This window comes from Aspergillus campestris (assembly GCF_002847485.1).
Source record: "Aspergillus campestris IBT 28561 chromosome Unknown P168scaffold_9, whole genome shotgun sequence".
Classification (NCBI taxonomy): Eukaryota; Fungi; Ascomycota; class Eurotiomycetes; order Eurotiales; family Aspergillaceae; genus Aspergillus; species Aspergillus campestris.
In genome coordinates, this window is record NW_020194344.1 from 300,099 (window position 1) to 318,801 (window position 18,703).

At 50.6% G+C, this 18,703-nt stretch overlaps 4 protein-coding genes across 4 annotated transcripts; all 4 read right to left on the bottom strand.

Annotated features, from left to right (window-relative positions):
- Positions 1 to 4,990: 4,990 nt before the first annotated feature.
- On the bottom strand, positions 4,991 to 5,919 carry P168DRAFT_184853 (uncharacterized protein). Its single transcript, XM_024832969.1, has one exon. It carries the CDS (start codon positions 5,835 to 5,837, stop codon positions 5,136 to 5,138), a length of 702 nt encoding a protein of 233 aa, XP_024691080.1. The 5' UTR covers positions 5,838 to 5,919; the 3' UTR covers positions 4,991 to 5,135.
- Positions 5,920 to 12,572: 6,653 nt separating this feature from the next.
- Positions 12,573 to 13,420, bottom strand: P168DRAFT_184924 (uncharacterized protein). Its single transcript, XM_024832971.1, has 2 exons — positions 13,279 to 13,420; positions 12,573 to 13,220 (listed from the first exon to the last, which is right to left on the bottom strand). Exon 2 carries the CDS (start codon positions 13,118 to 13,120, stop codon positions 12,668 to 12,670), a length of 453 nt encoding a protein of 150 aa, XP_024691081.1. The 5' UTR covers positions 13,121 to 13,220; positions 13,279 to 13,420; the 3' UTR covers positions 12,573 to 12,667.
- On the bottom strand, positions 13,146 to 14,344 carry P168DRAFT_184912 (uncharacterized protein). Its single transcript, XM_024832970.1, has 4 exons — positions 13,763 to 14,344; positions 13,625 to 13,689; positions 13,279 to 13,556; positions 13,146 to 13,220 (listed from the first exon to the last, which is right to left on the bottom strand). The coding sequence occupies exons 1-4, from the start codon at positions 14,149 to 14,151 to the stop codon at positions 13,206 to 13,208; spliced, it is 747 nt and encodes a 248-aa protein (XP_024691082.1). The 5' UTR covers positions 14,152 to 14,344; the 3' UTR covers positions 13,146 to 13,205.
- A 1,106-nt stretch (positions 14,345 to 15,450) lies between these two features.
- On the bottom strand, positions 15,451 to 18,372 carry P168DRAFT_184948 (SAM and PH domain-containing protein). Its single transcript, XM_024832972.1, has 3 exons — positions 18,106 to 18,372; positions 17,861 to 18,046; positions 15,451 to 17,803 (listed from the first exon to the last, which is right to left on the bottom strand). Exons 1-3 carry the CDS (start codon positions 18,106 to 18,108, stop codon positions 15,545 to 15,547), a joined length of 2,448 nt encoding a protein of 815 aa, XP_024691083.1. The 5' UTR covers positions 18,109 to 18,372; the 3' UTR covers positions 15,451 to 15,544.
- Positions 18,373 to 18,703: the final 331 nt, after the last annotated feature.

Sequence of the window (18,703 nt, forward strand, 5' to 3'; positions counted from 1 at the left end):
TGCTATCCTGCATGCGTTAAGTGGGTACCGCACACATGACAGTATACATAGACAAGTCTATGAAGGTAGGTAGGTAGGTAGGTAGGTAGGTACTACCTACCTACCCACCTACCTACCTACCTCATCCCATCTATCAACAGTAGAATCGCACTCAATCAGCCAACATGTCAGTTGACTTGCAGAGCTTCCCCACACTTGCAATCTTGTAGTCATTCGCAGCCTTTCCATAGGCGTCGTAGTCAACGGATTCGCCACTGATTTCTTTTGATTTCTTTTCGTTGCGTCCTTCCACTTCTCCATACCTACCTACCTACCTACTGATCTATCTACTTATCATGTATGGATCATTCACTGTGTATCTCTTATCTACTGATATTGGGATAGATCTCGAGGTTGGTTAGGTTAGGTAAGGTGTATCGTGTTCGTGGGGAGAAGGGAGGATGGGCACTGAGTGAGTGGTGTGGGGAGAGGTAGGGTTGGATGAGTAGGTAGAGACAGCAAAGGGTGGATAGATAGGTAGGTAGGTAGGAAGTGAAGCCAATAAGGCTGGTGGTCTATCTTTAGACATGTGTAGGAGATAGGGAAAAAAAAAAAAAACTCGTGATGTATGACGGACGGGATGAATGGGCGGATAGATGGATGAATGGATGGATGTATGGGAACTCGAAGCGCCGACCTTGAGGTAGCATCCACACAGAACAAGATGAAAGGATAAGGAAGAATGGAAGAATCTTAATTTAGAAATGGAGAGACGTAAGGATCGTGGGATGCATGAGAGATGACGATGCTGAATGGAATAGAAAGAAGAATATAGTTTGGCATGTATGGGGTATATTCGGAGTATGTATGTATGGGTGTATCAAAATATTGACGTATCAAACAGTACTGTATATACAATACAGTAAAGTACAGCCGTACAGAAAGATAAGATCTAAACTACCTACCAGGTACCTGACCTAGTAGAGAAGATGCAAATATGGAACAGAGAAGGCGGGGGAAACGATGCTAAAATTAACTCAAGGGGAATATGTATAGCAAATGAGATACAAGATTGGAAGGATTCAGGTGGAAAAAGAGACGCTGTGGTGTGTCGCAGATGTTGTTTACTGTTACCTAGGTAGGGATGATCAAAAGTGGAGACTAAGGTGGTAGTATACCTGATGCATGGGAATGGCTTTGTTTAACTATTTTCATACAAATCAGGATGTCATTTAGTCTGTTCAAGTCCAATGAGAGGACAAGAATGGGGAGGTCGTTCCTGAGATGTGCATCTGGGCGTGCATAAGGCACTAGGGCTGGGGGTGTAAGAATAGAACCCGCGTGCGTCTGGTGTGGTGGTGGCTACTTACAATTAGTTACTACGTAGGTGCCTACCTAAGAGACTAGATAATAGTTAACGGCACTATCTTACTACTATTTGTTTTATTTAGTTTTCTTGTTTATTATTGGTGGGCAAATCATCGGTTTACGACTAGTGTGGCGCCCATACTTTACATTCCTGGGAGCCAAGACCTGGTTCGATAAACCACCTTCGTCCGAATTTCAGACCTTCATGCACTGGTCGTCCCTACTGTGGTTATTGGGATTCGATGGCCACATATTATCAATCTACAGAGAGAACTGGTCATTCAAGACGGGAGAAACCCCCAGAACAAAATATACAAAGGCCAAAGAAGGAACCTCCAATATTCCGGACAAGAGGTGATGTTGAGATTGAGTCAATTTCCAAAAATATCCTCCTGCGAAGCATATCCCACCAGCCCTAGCAAGCATCCGACCCTGCAGGGGATAGGCTGCAGGGCATGCTTCAAGTGGAGACTGACACACCGATCATCTCCAGGTCTATCCACACAGAGCGGACAGACGGGGTAATGGGGGGACGCCATTGAACACGACTATGGTCAACGGGGAAAGTAACGACATGGACGGCGGCTAGAGGGTAAAAATAGACCATCGCATGACTATAGTAACTTGGGGGTGTTGAAGTGAGCGGGGACTGGCTGTCTTCTCGTACGAGGATTATCCCACAATTGCATCGAGCGCAGGGGACGATGTGGGGTGGAGTGTGTGTGTGATGGTGGGCGGGGAAGGGAGATACGACTGAGTATGCACGACGTCTCTTAGGTTGAAAAGATAGTTAATTGCGGTAACTGGATCGTCGATATGGAGGACGCGGCAAAGAATGACAGGGGGATGGCTTGTTTCACGTCAGGAGTGTTCTAAATATGGATTCTTCAGACATGACACGGCGTCTACTCAGGGTCATTCGCGACAGCTGTTTGGACGGAAGAGAAGAAGAGGTGACAGGGGCAGCCAGAAGAAAGAGTGATATAGATTGCATTAGTTAGTTAGACCATCCGGTGCAGGGGATGGGGCTATTAATATCTCTCCCACACAGTCGATGATATGGACCACGTCGTGTGATTGGAGCATTGTAGGAAGGTTGTAAGCGCTGTGGAAAGGCAAAAGAACGGGGGGAGAAGTCAAGAAGTCTGAATTCTTTGAATTGGAGGACTTTGGCGCGGGGGCAGCTAAAAATAGACTTAAAAATAGCAAAATAGCCGTGATTCGGACGGGAGCTGCAAGCTAGAACCAATAGTTTGTTTATAGAAGCCAATAATCATGTTGCCCGGGGTGGGGCTGGCTGTCATATCCCTGCAAAATTCCCCGCACCTACATCGTAGTCACAATCCAATGAGATATCCCCAATGAATCCTCCAGCGTGAAGAAATAGTGCTAACCCTCAGAATGGGAAAGTGTCTACGATTAAAAATAAAATAGACTGCTAATTAGGGCCACTGATTGGCACACTTGGCACACCAGACGGGTGCACTCAACGGTGACCATGGATCGCAATCGCATCGCATATCGCCCACCCGCGGGGTCTTTCCATCTCATCATCCGTTTAGTGCGCGCCGCGCCCTAGCTCTGATGACGTCCCTTCAATAACAACAGATGTGCAATTCGCTGAATCTCTCAAGTGTCATTCGAACAGCGATAGGCTCATGTCCCCTTCTCATTTACCCGCCGAAACCACATCCCTCCCCACCCCATCCAAAGTCCAAGATCCAAATATAGACCGCGCTTCAAGCCGTACATCTTGTCCAATCCTAACCACGAAGCGCATCAAATGCCACGGCTACCACCCCATTTTCCTATACTGATCTACATGCCACCTCCACCGGGCCTATACGGAGCTTCTCCCCCCTCCCCGCCCACGCTAGGGCCACAAGCAAATCACCACCCACATCAGACCAAACCAGCCCCACCAGGGCCGAGGTGACGAAGTGTCGGTGCGGCCTGATCCATGCAGCCATGCGTGTCTGCAGACTTTGAAAGGGTTCCCAAAGCAGAATAGCTCCGGGCTGGCTTGTTGATCGATTTGCATGTAGTGTCAGCGTTGACCACTGGGGGTGCGCGCAATAGCTTTGCGTGTGGGTTGTATCTATTTTTGCCTCTTTGTCTTGAGCTATGATTGTGCTATAATCATGCTATCACTGATAGGGACTTGTCTGACTTTGCCATTTGTCGAAGTGCCGCTTTGACGTGCGGCTGAGATTCCTATTCTGTCGATGTGGGTTCTGTGGATGAATGTGTATGTACCTTAGTATGTTCCATGAGGCGGGGCTAGAGGCTAAAAGTAGACATCGCTATGACTACAGTAGAAGGGTTTTCTAGGAATATTTCGTAATTCTAAGGCCCTGTGTTTTTGGGACGAATTCAAGAGAGTACCTAGAGTATATGGTTTGCTAGCAGAGGCATGTATGTAATATAGGGCATATAAAATACGAGTGGTAATAAAACTTTCGTCAATACCATGTATTAATTACATACACCCGCTCCATACGTCAACATCTACACATCGCCGTAAGCTAAGCTAACCCGATCTCCACCATGAACAACAACTATATCCTCCATCTAAGCGAGATAACCAACAAAAGCATCAAAGAAGTAAAAGAAGAAAACAACAGCAAAAGATACGATTCGCCTCAGCGCCAACCCTAACCGCGATCCGAAAGCCCCACTCCAGCCACCCAAAGTAGACACTCAATGACAGACCGCTCCGGGAACCGAAAAACCAACAACATACGCGCGGGTGGTAATGGTGGTGGTGGTGGTGGCTGTGAGGCTCGGACGTAGGAATGAATCCTTCTGCCCCCAAAAAGGCGTCTACAAGCGCCTTCTGGATCCTGAAGGCCTTTGACATCGGGTTCGAAAGGCCCAATCGCAGCCAATATCAGTTTGGATGCGGCTGACACGTGGAGGAGGCACTTGGCTGCTCCGGTGCGCCATTGGATCCTTTCGGCGTTTTTTTGTGGCTGCTTAGTGGGTGGCTAGTCATTGCACTTTTTGGAGAGTAAGGTTCTCTTTCTCGGGGTCTACTATCTGGTGGAAGGATTCGGGTTCGTTTTGGGCCGTGCGTTTAATCTGACCAACGGTTTGTGGTGTTTGTGGTTGGATGAGTGTCGGTCTATTTTGTTTTCTTTGATACTACCTACCTAAGGTACCTAATCTATCTAGGTGAAATGGAAGATTTAGTTGTTCCTTCAGGTGGTAGTGATCAGAGGTAACGTTTGTGGGATAGCTACGTTGTAGCCACAAAGCAACTATATCGTTTGGATGAAATAGTAACCCTTGGTATTGATTGACTCATTGGATATCTGACACATAGTAATTTCAGATACCAACGCCACGTGAAAGCGGACGAGAGCAAAGAGATCGTTCAGGATAAGCCCAAGGAAACTGCCGTGGCTTTTCAATAATCAAAACACGCAATAATGCCCAAGACCTGCTCATAACTCCCTGGCCCCCATCTCTTATCCCAACTCGCTTGCTCGCTTGCATCTAGACCGCCAGGATGTGGATGCCGACGCCTCTAAACTGACAATCCCGTATAGTGAAAAGTAAAAAAGATACATCACACGCAAAATAACCCACAAAACAAACATAATATGTGAAAGCGACTGTAAATGCTAGACCGGACCAAACAGATGCTTGAAACGCAGTAAAGAAAACCGAATCTTGATGTTAAACTCCGGAAATCCCGACCCAGACACGTAGGTAAAAGAAAAACGAAAGACCTAAAATCAACGTAAAGAAAAGAGAAAAGAGATCAAGATCTTGATTCAGCGATCTCACGAGTCATGGGTCCTTCTGCGCTTTCCCTTGGGTGGGGGCTCCAGAGAAGGAGCACGCTTGAAGGTCACTGTGTGAGTGACCACATGTTGGATTTGGACCGTTCTCCCGTATGGACTCGCAGGAGAGTCGGTGTATCTGCGTCTCCACTCAGCAGGGGACAGCGTCGTCCTGACAGTGTAAGGGCTCTGGGGTGACTCAGTTGTTGCGGGAGAGTACAAGTAGTGGGGCGAGATGGGCATTCGTCTCACTGGACCGAGGCCGTGAGCAGACCGCGGCGCAAGTGTCATTGGCGATTGGGGAACCGACATGGGACCGCGCCTGACAGATTCACTGCCGTGAAAGGAGCTACCACTCGACGCACTGGAAGGCATTGAAACAGGTGACGGCAGCGGCCGGCCGAAGTGCCATCGTGTAACGCCTGCTGTGCTGGGAGGCTCCGGGCTGCCAAAGGCAGGGCTGAGGGCTCTGAGGAATTCCGTGTAGGCGAGAGGTGGTGGTACCGAGGGGCCCGTTCTGCGGCCTTCTCGTCGGGTCGTCTCAGATGAGACATTGGGATTGTCTTGTAACTCGGAGGGGAAGGACATGTTCTTTGGAGTCTTGAGTGGATATAGGTTGGGCCTGGGTGCCATGTCTTTGATGTTGCTCTGTTTCCCACAAAAGTAGAAGGGAATGGAGGAAGATGGATGTCCAACAAGCATATGATTAAAAGCCTTGAAGCATAGAAGGAGTGCAAAGGATGGTAAGACAACCGAAGGAAGGATATGGTTGTACTGAGAAAGGATTGATAGACTCCAAGGACAAAGGGATTAGGGTAAATGATATACACCTCTAGCCAGTAGGGATGGATGTCAAGAAGTATAGGTCAAGGCAGACCGAGGGGAAGGTAGGTTCTATAAAAATAGAAACCGAATAAGAAGAAGAAATGAAGGATTAAAATAACACAAAAGAATAGAGGAGGGAAATATAGCGTTGAAAGAAGATGGAAGGTTGAAGATGGCGAAGTAGTTGGTATTTCTTTTATTTTTTTGTCTTTTGTTTGGTGTTTCTGTATGGCAACGATCGATACGATACCCGTACTGCGGTAACGGATGGTATGGATACCGAAACGGTACGGCGTATTCAGGCGGACCAGCTAGGGATATGGACCAAACCTAAACCGGTTAGCGCCCGAGGGTTCAAATTCCAAAATAGCAACATCATCATCCATCCCAATTGTTGATTCGACTTACTGCGTCTTCAAGGATTCAATTCGGCCGGTTTCTATCTTTAGAGCTTCTATACTTGGTACAGGCGCCTAATTTCTTTCTTATCGTTTCTTATCGTTCGTGTGAGAAGAATGAATATCCAGCAACACTTGCTCTGCCAGAGACGCAAGTAAGCAATCAATCAATTAAGCGAGTAAACAAATTGTGCAAATCGACCAATCTACCAGCGGCATGAGACGTGGGATCAACCCGACCAAATCTCACCAGTGGTGTTTGCAAGAAAAGAATGAACAAGAATGGATACAAGAAGAAAATGAATAGTATCCTACTGAGAAGAGAGACTGTTCGTCTCTTATATGTTTCCCATCTCCAAGTTCCTCGTTTCATCTTGACAACAACCACAACCTAAGCGGCATGTTTTGCGTTATCGCGCGCTATCTGAAGCATCCCCTATGGCATTCTTCCACAACCCGCATTGTGTATCCTTGTCTATTCTGTCTAAACGCCCATCGAGCTTCCTCTGTGAACCAAATTACGGCGCTTTCTAACGGGCCCGGGTTCGTCTGGCCTGGCGCGCGGCTCACCTGCCTTCAAGCCTCCTGCCACTCTGCTGACTACTGGTTCTTCAGAACATAGGCGCCTATATAGGTGCCCTTTGTGGATACATGCTTTACACTATGCTGCACTGGCAGACAACTGAAGGGGTTCATGGGCTCCTGTTTGAAGAAACGCCGGACAAATAGCAAATAACTGCGATATCCAGTACATGTTTGCTGCTTTACTCTAACAATCAGGACCTCCAGAGTTCGTCTGCAAGCTAGTACTATCATGACCATACTCTACACATGTGTTATCGAATCAATTGGTTGACTTTGGTCCTCTATACCCCCCAGAGAAAATACCCCGGTTAGACTGCCGAGTCTGCCCTGTTCATATCCCCGTTGGTACAGGGCACCTCGCCACATATTGCCCACTTACCGCCCCAAGGGGAAGATGGGGAACTGCAGAAGTCTGCAGGTCATTCTTGTATCGGCTACCCTTCCATCAGGGCCAATCATTTCTCTCGTTCCCTAGGTGAATACCTTTCTGCACGCTCGCACTTGCAATCCTGGCCGAGAGACCCTAGCTAAACGCCCTCAGGTACCCATTCTCCATACCGCGCAACCCCTGCCAAGGAAATTCTATATGCATCCTATTCTTGAATGGTTTGCTATGGTTGGATCGCTTCAAGATCTGAGGATTGCTTCAATCTGTTACTGACGCCCAGGTGCCCAAGTTATGGTATCGCGCTAGCAGTTGGCTATTTTTGTGTCCATCCAATTGTGCGTAGCCGCCTTGGTCTCGGAAAATCTGGGCGGCTCGTAGTAATCGCCTTGCTGCTCAGGATGTCGATGCTGCTGGCCATTCTCTAATTGTGATAGAAAAAAAAGTTCACTTGAGCAGGTACTTCAAGTTTCCTAGGGGGCAATCGAATCCCCACCTGTTTGTACAGCATGGTCACCCTTATCCAGGTAATTTGCGTCTGTATGTGCACGATAAGAATAGTAAGTGGGCGGAAGTCCAGACTTTCCCCTCCTCCAGGATCGATCATCCACTAACAGAAAATAGCCTTCAGGCTGTCTCCTGTCGCCCCCGTTCCAGGTCTTTGGTTCCCGTCTCGCTTTCGATTCCTTCTGTACCTTTGCTCTTGGAAGACTGAACCTGTCTACCGGAGGTACATATGGAAGAAGTATTCCTCTGAAGTCAAAAAGGTAGAGCAACGGAACAGCTGATACATAAGTCCCAAATCTTTCTTTCCGTTTTCGAAGCTAACAATTGGTGTCATAGAACAAGACCTTGCATTCACTACCAACACGACCTCCGTTCCCGCGATAGTTTCAGTGCCTGATATCTTGGTCGATTTTCCTTCATAAGCCTGGCGTCATTCGAATTTCGTCGGTAACATTTAGCCGGGTGGACTCTTTGTCTTATACTATCCATGACTGGGAAGACCGTTATAGATGCGACAATGCTTGCCTCGGTGTTTCGTTGCAGTATAGCAGGATTCCATGACAATAGTCGTGGAGGAAACTCCTGATATTCATTCTGGTGACCCCTAAACGACAGGACCTGTGGCCCTGCAATTGGGGCCATACATCGCTTTCCTGAATGGGACCAAGTAGGCACCAGAAGGCACCATCCAAGGTAAATGGAGTATTGTCGTCGTATATTTCATATTGATGCCTACCAGCGAAGGTCACGATTGCACGTCCAATCAGATTTGGCTCTTATCGCCCAGAAACCATGCGCCATTGCGTCTTACCAAACCGAACCACTTGGATTGCAAAGGTGCACCGAACCCTAATATATTTCAGCGCTCTTTGAGTGAGCTGAACCATCACATTGAACATCTTCAGGGTAGGTGGAGTCTGAAGAGCTCAAGTCTAATTCCAAGGTTGCAATTTTAACGAGCACATGCCACTAATTGATTGCGGAAAGTTGCAAGGGAGATACTAGTAAAATCGAATACGTGTACAGAACCTCCATATTCTTCCCTCAATCCGCATTGAGCGATCCAAGCCTTTCCAGAAACCCTACCATCCACTGTGCAAGTAGCAGCATTTTATCCAATAGACGGCATGACAAGCACTCGTCTTGACGGATAGACGATAGACCCGTAGTAGCTGCGGGATGCGCGAGACGAACTTCATATAAATGGTCGACGTATCGAGTATGGAATATGGCCGTACAGTTCATTCCTGCGCATCAAAAGTAGTAGGAAGAGTAGATGGAATTTATGGAAATCTACGACCCGAGCTTTGCATATCCTGTTGGCAGCGAATTGGCACCGCACTAGAAATAACGAGTTGAATGGGTTGAATGGGTTGAATGGCTATAACAGAGCCTCTTAATGGTTTGTAAAGTCCTGTTTGAAAGGTCATTAGGGAGAGCTAGCGATAAAAACAAAAATAAAATAAAAAAACCCATGGCTGTGTGAAGAAACTCCGTTCTGAGTAGAAGCTCAAGTACAGTACCATATCTATAAATGTATGGTTGTTCGATCGTTGAAGCCAAAGAACCCGAGTCTTCCTCTGACTCGCTCTCCAATTACATATAGATATAGATGATAGGGGTCGATTAAAGATACCCCCCACGCATGTCCTACAAACATGTCGAAACCGAAACTCATCACATGCTGATGAGCCTACCTACCTACCCACCTACCTATCCATCTATATCAAGGACAAGGGGTACTATTCGGTGTCTACCCACTATCTATACTAATCGTTATAATGTCGCTTAGGAGAGACATTTGGGTGACTTGCCTGTCTCGCCGGTATAAGCAAAGCCCCGTTACTGGGAAAAGACGATTAATATATGGCGTAGTGGTTGTTAAGGAATCGGAGTATCACATATAGCAAAAAAGGTTTGATGTGGCTTTGTAAATTGTATGAAGCTTACGGCTTCCATCAAAGGATGGAAGAAAGAGGAATAAAGAAGAGCACAAATAGAAAGGGAAAGAGCAAGAGAGCGAGAGAAGGAAAGGACGAGAGAAGGAAAGAAGGAAAGAGGGAAATAGGGAAAGAAGGAAGGAAAGACCCACCCCTATTAGACACTCGTTGAAACTTTGGTGACATTAATGGGGGTTGTTCCATAAGTATGAGTATAGCAAGTTGGTGCGGACTGTTGCTCATGGTAGTATCAGCAGCAAGACCTTTAGGATGTACTGAGCGGCAATAAGTCTGATTAAAGACCGCGCCGCGAACTCATTTACAAGGACAATCGTCTCAAATCCAGCTGTCTTTCGTCTTCACAGGCGATGATATATGACCATCTCTAATTACATGCATAAATCGATCCTCCCCATCCACCCCTCTCTGTCCCCCTCTTGCCAAGTCGTTGATTTCATTCACGGGTATCAAGTAGATTCATAAGTGCAATTGAACGCTAGATAGAAGAGTATAGGCAAATGCAAATCAAACCGCAATATAAGGCTGCTCAGTTCCGACGAGCGTCGAGCCTCCAATATCATTATCGGAGCCGTCGAGGTTGAGGTCTTCTTCGTCAATGATGGTGCCCACGCTGCCGATACTATCTCGCCGATTAGAGCCAGCGTGGGGCCGTAGCTTGCCCTCTTCGTCGAACCACATCGCTCCGAAGGGGTTCTTGCGAGCTAGGTCGAAAGCCGTGTTTCCCAATCCGGAGCCGTTGCCGTCGTCGGCTTTGGCGCTGTCGGGCGCCTCGAGGGATAGGTCGGCGTCGTTGTCGAGGAGGATTCGGAAGAGGGACTCTCGGCCGCGTTCGGCGGCTAGGTGTAGGGCTGTTTTGCCGTCGCTGGTGAGGGCGTTGATGTCGGCTCCGACGTCTAGGAGGAGAGATACTAGGGAGGGTCGTGGGACCATGGTCATGGTTGCCAGGTGGAGTGGTGTTTCTGCTGTGGCTGCTGCAGACTGTGCGTTGACGTCTGCGCCGTGGGCGAGGAGGAGACGGATGTATTCGGCTGTTTTGTCGAATCCGACATCTGGAACGCCGGTGCCTACGTAGACCGCTTGGTGTAGTGGCATCCAGCCTTGGCTTGATTGAGCCGCCACATCGAGACCGTATTCCAAGCCGAAGGTTAGAATCTCCAGACAGTCGTTGTCGATTGGTGGTGTTATGTGGAGGATGGATTCCCCTTTGGCAGTCTGGACGTCAATACTAGCACCCCTCTCTATCAAAAACATGAACATGACTCGGTTGCCGGCGGTAGCGGCACACTGAAGCGCCGTGTGTCCTTGGGACGTGCGGGCTTCTAGATTGGCGCCCTGGTCGAGTAGCTTGGCGGCGATGGAAGGGCTGGTGGCCTTCTTCGCCTGTTCATGAAGGAGTGTCTCCCCGTCTTTGCTCCATGCGTTGATATCACCGCCGCCGATAAGCAGCAGATCAAAGGCAACCCAGTGGTTTTCGTGAGCGGCCAACTGTAACGCCGTGAAACCGGATAGTGAGCGAGCTTCGACCTGTGCGCACCGCTGAAGAAGTAGTGAGATAGCTTCACAGTTGTCGAGTTTGGCCGCTAGCTGGAGCGGAGTATACCCATCTTCATTGGTCATGTCTATTGAAGCACCTCTGTCTAGAAGAAAGAGGATGATGCGCGGCCTGCGCCAGGCGACAGCTTGATGAAGGGCCGTGTCCCCTGTGCGGATATTCCGGATGTTCACATCTACTCGGTTCTTGACCAACAAGGGGACGGTTGCTTCGTCAGACTCCGTCCCGACAGCCAGCTGAAGACCCGTTGCACCCTGCCCGTTGGCAATCTGAGAGTTGACGCGACGGGCAAGTAACAGCTTCATGACCTTGCGCTGGCCGTGTTGGGTAGCAAGGTGTAGGGCTGTGCTGCCATCATGGGCGACAGCATTGCCGTCGGCATTGTGATCAAGGAGGAATTCCACCATCTCATCGTTGCCCCGAAAAGCCGCACAGTGGAGGGGGGTCAGTCGATGTGAGTTGTCATTTGTGTCGATGCGCGCGCCCTGTTCGAGGAGACGCCTGAACTTGGGCTGGATACCGAAGAAGGCGAGGATGTGGAGGGCGCTCCAATCCTGCGGATACTTCCCGAGACCCAATTTGGAGGGTAGCCCTTGTTCCTTGATAGAGTCGCGCGAGACTTTGAGAGGGGGTCTCCTCCATAGAAGCTTATTGAGGAACGTTTTGACCAGAACCTGGATGGTTTGTTCATCCTCCGGGACCTCTCGTGCATGGTAGCCCCAATACATGGCTGCGTAGTTCAGGAATCCACTACTAGCACCACGGGGTGTCGTCCCACCATTGTAATAACATTCGTCGATAACCTCATCGGGGGTGATCGCAGACAAACAGACTTGGGCGATCTCTTTCTGGGCGGTTGGGAAGAAAACCCTCGCGGCCGTCCCTTTCAGGTATTCTTTCGCCGTCTTATGGACAAACTGCACCGTTCCCGTTACAGCGTCGACGGTAAGGAGCCCGGAGGTTTCGGATTGTAGAGAATGCTCTAAGCTCAAGGGAGTCGCCTCGTTTTCATCGGTGGTTAGGCCTTGGGCCGCGCATCTCAGCTCGGCCACGGACAGAGGCCGATGGGCGTACAACGCCCAGTAGACATGACGGGTGGCACTCGGATTTCGGCTAACAACCTGTTTCATCGCCTCTCCGTAGGCTCCGCTGAGGCTTTCAGGGAGATGCAGCAGGGCTCTTTCGAGAAGAATCTTGTCCGTATATCGCGAGAGTAAATCCAAGTGTATTTTTGCCAGGAGGAATCTGCGCAGGAAACGTACCTCCTCCGTGAGCTTGTTTTCTTCCGCATATGGTAGATTTGGATTAGGCACTAGAACTTACACACCACGGCTTGTTTCCATAACGGCGCGCACCACCTCTTGGTGCAATTGATGGTCGGGCTCGCTTTTAAACAACGATTCCAGGCCAGGGTCTGCCTGCGTCCTAGAAATGGCGTACATCTGCAGGTCCTCTGGAGAGGCCACGACGCTGACGTACGATGCATTCCCCACCTGCGCTACCTCGCGTAGAGTCACCAGTAGCTGTGCGTGTTCCGGGAGCTTTTGCAGTCGGGTGAGAATGCGTTCTTTGTCGGAAAACATGTCCAGGCCGTCGATGACAAGAAAGACCTTGGAGAAACGGTTGACTTCTGCACGGATCGCATTCTGGTATGCTTTGGGCGAAGCTCGCCCCTTCATCAGGGCCTCGGCGGAGTACAAGGACGACGTTGCATATGATAGGCTTCGCTTCCGATAGACCAGCTGGGCGAGGATATCCTTCAAGATGTCCATAGATGTCTTCTCTCTTTCTTTCCCATCCTGACAGTATACGCAGACCGTTGCGACGTCCGGTGACGTGAACGTTCGCTGCAAAGAATCAACAATGACTGATCTGATAGATATTAGAACTAAGGCATGGCGCTTTCCTGATCGCGGGGTGTAAGGCTTACGATAAGAAGGTCTTCCCTGCACCGGCTTCCCACACGGTAGACTGTCAGTATGATCATAACGGCGGATGAGGCGACGATAACCTTACGCGGACCGACACAATAAAGTGTTTTGAAAGAGCCAAGCAACCAGCGCTTATATTGACTATCTTCAAAAATCCACCGACAGCTGCCCCTGAGTCGCCGGTTGCACAAATCTGCCAGAGTGATGTAGTGCTCCGAAGACGATCGGCTGGTGATCCTCAAAACGTCTTCTTCGAACTCAAGGTCAACTTTTGGTCCTGTGAAAAAGCGTGGATGTTGGTCATCGGCCTGGTTTGCGACATGTCATGGAGGAGAGACAACATACCGGACTCGGCCTCACGGTTGTGCTTGAGGCTATTTCTGATCTCCCGATCCAGCGACGACCTCTCACTGGAAGAATGTCAGTGACCACTTTGCATGTGAATACATATATTAAACCACACAAGCCGTGTAGGGCACCCACCCCGAATCCGACTGCATCGACAGTAGCAGTATAATTTTATACTGTTCCAAGCGGGGCAAGAACGTTTTCTCCAGCAGGTGTTTCCTGAAATAGCAGACGCCCACGCCGCCCGGTTGAAAATACAGCTCAATGGATCTCATTGTCGACCCGAAGAGCGCGACCAATTCCGCCAAAGCTCCAAGCCGCGTCGGCTCGACGAGCCATTTCTCCGACCCCCAGCTAATCAGGTCTTTGACACGATACAGCAGGTCCAAGATGTCAGTCAGGAGAACAAGGGCCCGCTGCGATGATTCTTGCGAGTCCCGACCTGTGCTCAGGCAGCGGATGACGATGCACGTGGAGTGAGTGACCTGGGACAGGGCCTCGCGGACCTTGGGAACGTCCACCATATTTCGCTCTATCGCTCGCGCGATTCTCTGTTACAGGCCGGCTTTATAACGGAGAGAAGAGAGCGAGGATCGGCATCGATGCGACGAGGATATCGAGAGGAAAGGAAGGAGAAACAAGGACAAGAAGAGTAGCACGTTGAAGTGGAAGTAGAGGAAGCTTGTTCCCCCGGACAAAGATTGTTTAGACAGGAGGGAGGGGAAGCGGCGCAGTCTGACAGATTCATCGCTAATGATATAAAAGAAGAATCAAAATTCTGGATTGGCTGGTATTAATTAGGGAACTTAACCCGAAAAACGCTTAATGGACTTTGCCAGCCGCCAGATGGAGTATGGAGGGAGGTTGTCGTTGGTGGTAGGAGAGAGGGAGAGAGGACCAGACAAGCGTCATGCATGATCGTCTCCCGTCACACGCAGTGAGGCGCCTAGTGATGGACCGAGTCTTTCCGTCTATCCGTCTATCTCTCCCATCTCTACTCCAGCTGATAGAAACAGACAAAATTTATGCCGTCTTCTACATGGAAGAAACTACCGCTGCTTATCCAGTGGCATACGATCTGACCCTCGATGGGGCCATGTTTGAACACGACACTGAGGTCTGGGGAGGATACCCCAAAGTACAGCAGACACTACCAAGAAAGGACAATAAATCCAACAGCCCCTAGAGGGTCTCATTGGCCTCAGCTCAGAGGAGACAATCAGTGATCACCAGCCCCCGCCCACGGATATCGGTCGATCCAGTCCAATCCTGGCCAGCGATTAAGCGCCCGACTTGGACCCGTCCAGAAGCCGTGAAGCCAATCGTCGTCGCCATATCTCCCTAGTGGGGTGATGGGATCATGGCTAGGACCGTCTTCGCATTGTGACTTAGGTGACTCTGAAACGTTGCCCAGACTTACTTACCTAACAAGGAGAGGACAGAGTCTACGTGATTGAGCTTTGGACCATTGTTCTGTGATTTTTGAAATTTTCATGCATTCCACAGTATAATTCTAATTGATAAGCTTATACATATCCATCTGTACAATCCGGGACGAGCCATGAGTCCAGCTCAAGACCCTCCCAATCATTATAGCAAGCCCGGCGTGAGCCAGGTTCTCGTAGAGCCCGATGTCCTTTCTAGCCATTGCCGACAAAAGAAAATAACCCAAGGCATGTAAGGGAAAAGTCACAACATCAAAACAAAGCAAAGTGGTACATAATGGCATCTGTCTGTATGAAATGGAGGAAGAAATTCGTCAAGTCGTGATCTGTAAAATAGAAGAGAAGGGGCGGTCGTAGAGGCAAAAAGCGAGACGAAAGATGGGTTGATTTTAAATCAAAAACATAGGGGTATATAACGGATGGCAAACTCGGAAAATGCAGGAGAGGGGGGAGAAGGTCAAGGGTGTATGTATCAGAAAGCAGCGCCATTCACATTGACAGATGCACCGCTCTCGCGACCCCGACGGAGCGCCTTGGCTAGCATCAGCTCTCGCATCCAGTCAATGCGCTCGTCTCGGGTCTTGACCGCGAAGTGGTGTGACTTGGGGCCCTGGACAAAGATGGTCTTGCGGTCAAAAGTGCTGCTGCTGGGCGAAGGAATCAAGGAGAATGCAAAGGCGGCCTCTCCTTGACTGCTGTCCTTGCGCTTCAGGACGGTCTTCTTGAAGGCCGCGGTCAGCTTCGAGTTTGACGGGAGCGAGGAACATGCGACGGCGTAGTCATCCACGTCGATGTATTCAAGAGCCTTGGAGGCCTGGTGGGCCGAAACTTCATCGGTGTGCATGGCAAGCCGAGTGCCACGAAGGGTGAAGTGATGGTCCTCCCAGTCGTGACGCAGGAGCTTGCTGGTCTTGCGCTTCTTCATCCAGCCGCTGTGGATGATGTCATTGGCAAACTGGCCGCTCGGGCTAAAGGGGTTGTTCTTGCAGTGAGCGGCGCGGGGAGTCCGGTCCATATCCTCCGGCGTCTCGATCGGTGGGAGCGGCGAACGCTCATCCAGTCGAGCCAAGGGCCGACCATTGAGGTTGAACCCGGGGCGCTTATGATTCTCAGCCTTGGTCGATGTCGGCCGAAGGATGGGGTCAGGCAGGTGGTACATGTGATGGCCGCCAAATCGCATGTCTGGGGGAACAGACTGCGAGAACATGCGGGCAGCCTGTCCGAGGGGGATCGCAGTGGTGGGGACATCCATCTCCGACAGAGGAGTGGATCGTCCATAGTAGGGGTCTTGTCGGTAGAAGTCTGAGGGGGACGGGGAGTATCCGGATGGGTAGGGGGGCTTGTGCGTGTTACGCTGGGCGAACGGGGCCTTCCGGTGCACGAAGGACGGGGTGATGGTGCGATCGGCCGAATAGTTGGGGGAGAAGGTCGAGTCGGCCATCGAGGCTCGGGCGTTAGGGATTTGCAGTCTCGGAAGGTGGCGAAGGTTCTCCGACAATGTCGCATTGTTGGCCTTTGCCGACCCGGGCGAGTTGGAGTCCGGCGAAGGAAAGTTCTCCCTCGGCGGAGTAGCAGGGTCCGTGACTGGTTGAAGTCTGCTGAGGCGCTGGAAGCTGAGGAAATTTCGCACATTCTCCTGGGGGTCACGGGGCTCGACTCCGCCCAGCTTATCTCGCGACAGCTGCTGGACGTCCGTGGGGTGGTCCGGGCCCAAGACATCCGAAGATGCGATGACAGACGGAGTGACGTCGGACTTGGGGGTTTTGGCGAGATTCGGTGCGGTGGCCGCGTTCCCCGGGTCGCCGATGACGACAGAGCCACCGTAACACTCGACGGGAAGGCCTTTGGCCAGGCGAGCCAGCTTGGCCTGCTGCTTCTGCCACTTTCGGCAGTTCTCGCCCTTGGAGCATGTGTGCAGCGCCGGCAACAACTGCTCAATGGCGACGATGGATACCGAGTCTTCCGGTACAAGATCGGTGCCATCGCGGCGCTTGTGACGGCGGCGGCGGCTCTGACTGGATCCGGACCTCGATTTGGATTTGGACTTGCCCTCGGACGACGGGCTTGTGCAATCGGAAACGCCGACCTCTCCGGCCGTAGTCTTGGGAGTGGCTGTATCCTCGCGCGCGGTGGGGTCTGGGGTGCCATCACAAGATGGTACAGGAGTACTGCAAGATTGAAGCTGGCGAATGGCGCCCATCAGTCGATGCCGCTTGCCGAAGGATTGGATGTCCAGTTCCTTCAAGTCCTCCCCTTGGAGTTCGAGGAGGATGGCGCCAGTGATATCATTGATGAAGAACTTCTCCACGATGCCCTCCTCGAAGCCGAGGTTTTGCATCCACACGACAACGTCTTGGGGGGACCAATTCACGACGTCATCCTCTGGCGGCTGATACGAGGCAATTTTGTTATCCTTTGGGGCCGGTTTGGAGTCCTTCTGCTTCTTCGGCGCTCCGTTGGACAGAGGGGTGTCTCTCCGTTCGAGCTCGAGCTTGGAAGCGGGGCGGTAGAATGGGGTCGTGGCGCTGAGCGGAGTATCCTGAACCATCAGATCTACTCCAAGCAGCTCCTTCATTTCCGAGAATTCGTCGGAGTGGCGGAAGAGGTGAGGGCCCACCGGACCTTTGACGGGGTTCTCATCGATGTGGAAGTGAAAGCCAGTAAGTCCAGTCGAATCAGGGGTGCGGATATCATCTGGTGTGGATGCAGTCGTCACGCTTTCCGTGGCCAGCTAGATGAGCTCGTTAGCACTCTGGCACATCGTTCCAGCAGGAGACGAGATACGAACCGAGCCGACGCTTCGGTATGGTGAATCATCGGAGTAGTCATTCAGCGAGTCGGAATCGAAGTCTGTGTCAAGAATCTCCGTTGCGTCTGACAATGACGATGGACCCGGTGTCCTTGAGTGAAGGGAAGAAATCTTCTCCTGGGCTTGAAGAGTCCGGAGGGACGCTTGGATGGTATCTAGGGTTGTCTGTGTCTGTTAGTTCACCGGCCTGTCCCCGACACCTTCGCCGATTGATTATTGCATACCATTTTGAATGATTGATAACCTGAAGCTCCTTGGTCCGGCCAAAGAGTGTTCGAGTTCTCTGGAGGGTAGGTGCGTGGTATAATGGGGAGGGGACGAAGCACGACCGTCCCTTGAGGGGTCGGCGCTTAGCGAGGATAGGGAGAGGGGGCGACGGAAGGAAGGAAGAAGATACAAGGGATAGGGTATAATCACCCTTTTACCCCGAGAGTATGTAAGTGTGGCACAATTAGTGTAGTTGAGGATCAAGATCGAAGATATGGGGAGGCAGGGCGACCCAACCGATATAAGTATACGTATCAAGGCCAGTCAACTCGGGTCTTCCTGGGGATGTATAAAAAAAGAACACGCCATGACACCAGAACGGGCCTAGGAAGCAAATCCGCCATCACTACTCGATGCCAATGAACATCATTTTGCGGGAAGATGTGACAAGTTGAGCCTGCAGGTGCATGAAGAGGGGGGTGTCCTAGGCGACATCGAATCGATTCTCTGGTCTTGCATCCTGACAATCGGATCCACCGTCTGATTCGTTACAGATGAACCAAAAAGGTAACCCAGCGGCCCGTGGTTAGTATGGCATCCGACCTGTCGAGACTA

Coding starts and splice junctions, on each gene's coding strand:
- P168DRAFT_184853 (XM_024832969.1), bottom strand. CDS start 5,837: ATGCTTGTTGGACATCCATCTTCCTCCATTCCCTTCTACTTTTGTGGG.
- P168DRAFT_184924 (XM_024832971.1), bottom strand. CDS start 13,120: ATGGACATCTTGAAGGATATCCTCGCCCAGCTGGTCTATCGGAAGCGA.
- P168DRAFT_184912 (XM_024832970.1), bottom strand. CDS start 14,151: ATGGTGGACGTTCCCAAGGTCCGCGAGGCCCTGTCCCAGGTCACTCAC. Junction 13,690..13,762: donor TCGATGCAGTCGGATTCGGG/GTGGGTGCCCTA, acceptor ACATTCTTCCAG/TGAGAGGTCGTCGCTGGATC. Junction 13,557..13,624: donor CAACCGTGAGGCCGAGTCCG/GTATGTTGTCTC, acceptor GCTTTTTCACAG/GACCAAAAGTTGACCTTGAG.
- P168DRAFT_184948 (XM_024832972.1), bottom strand. Junction 17,804..17,860: donor CATACCGAAGCGTCGGCTCG/GTTCGTATCTCG, acceptor GAGCTCATCTAG/CTGGCCACGGAAAGCGTGAC.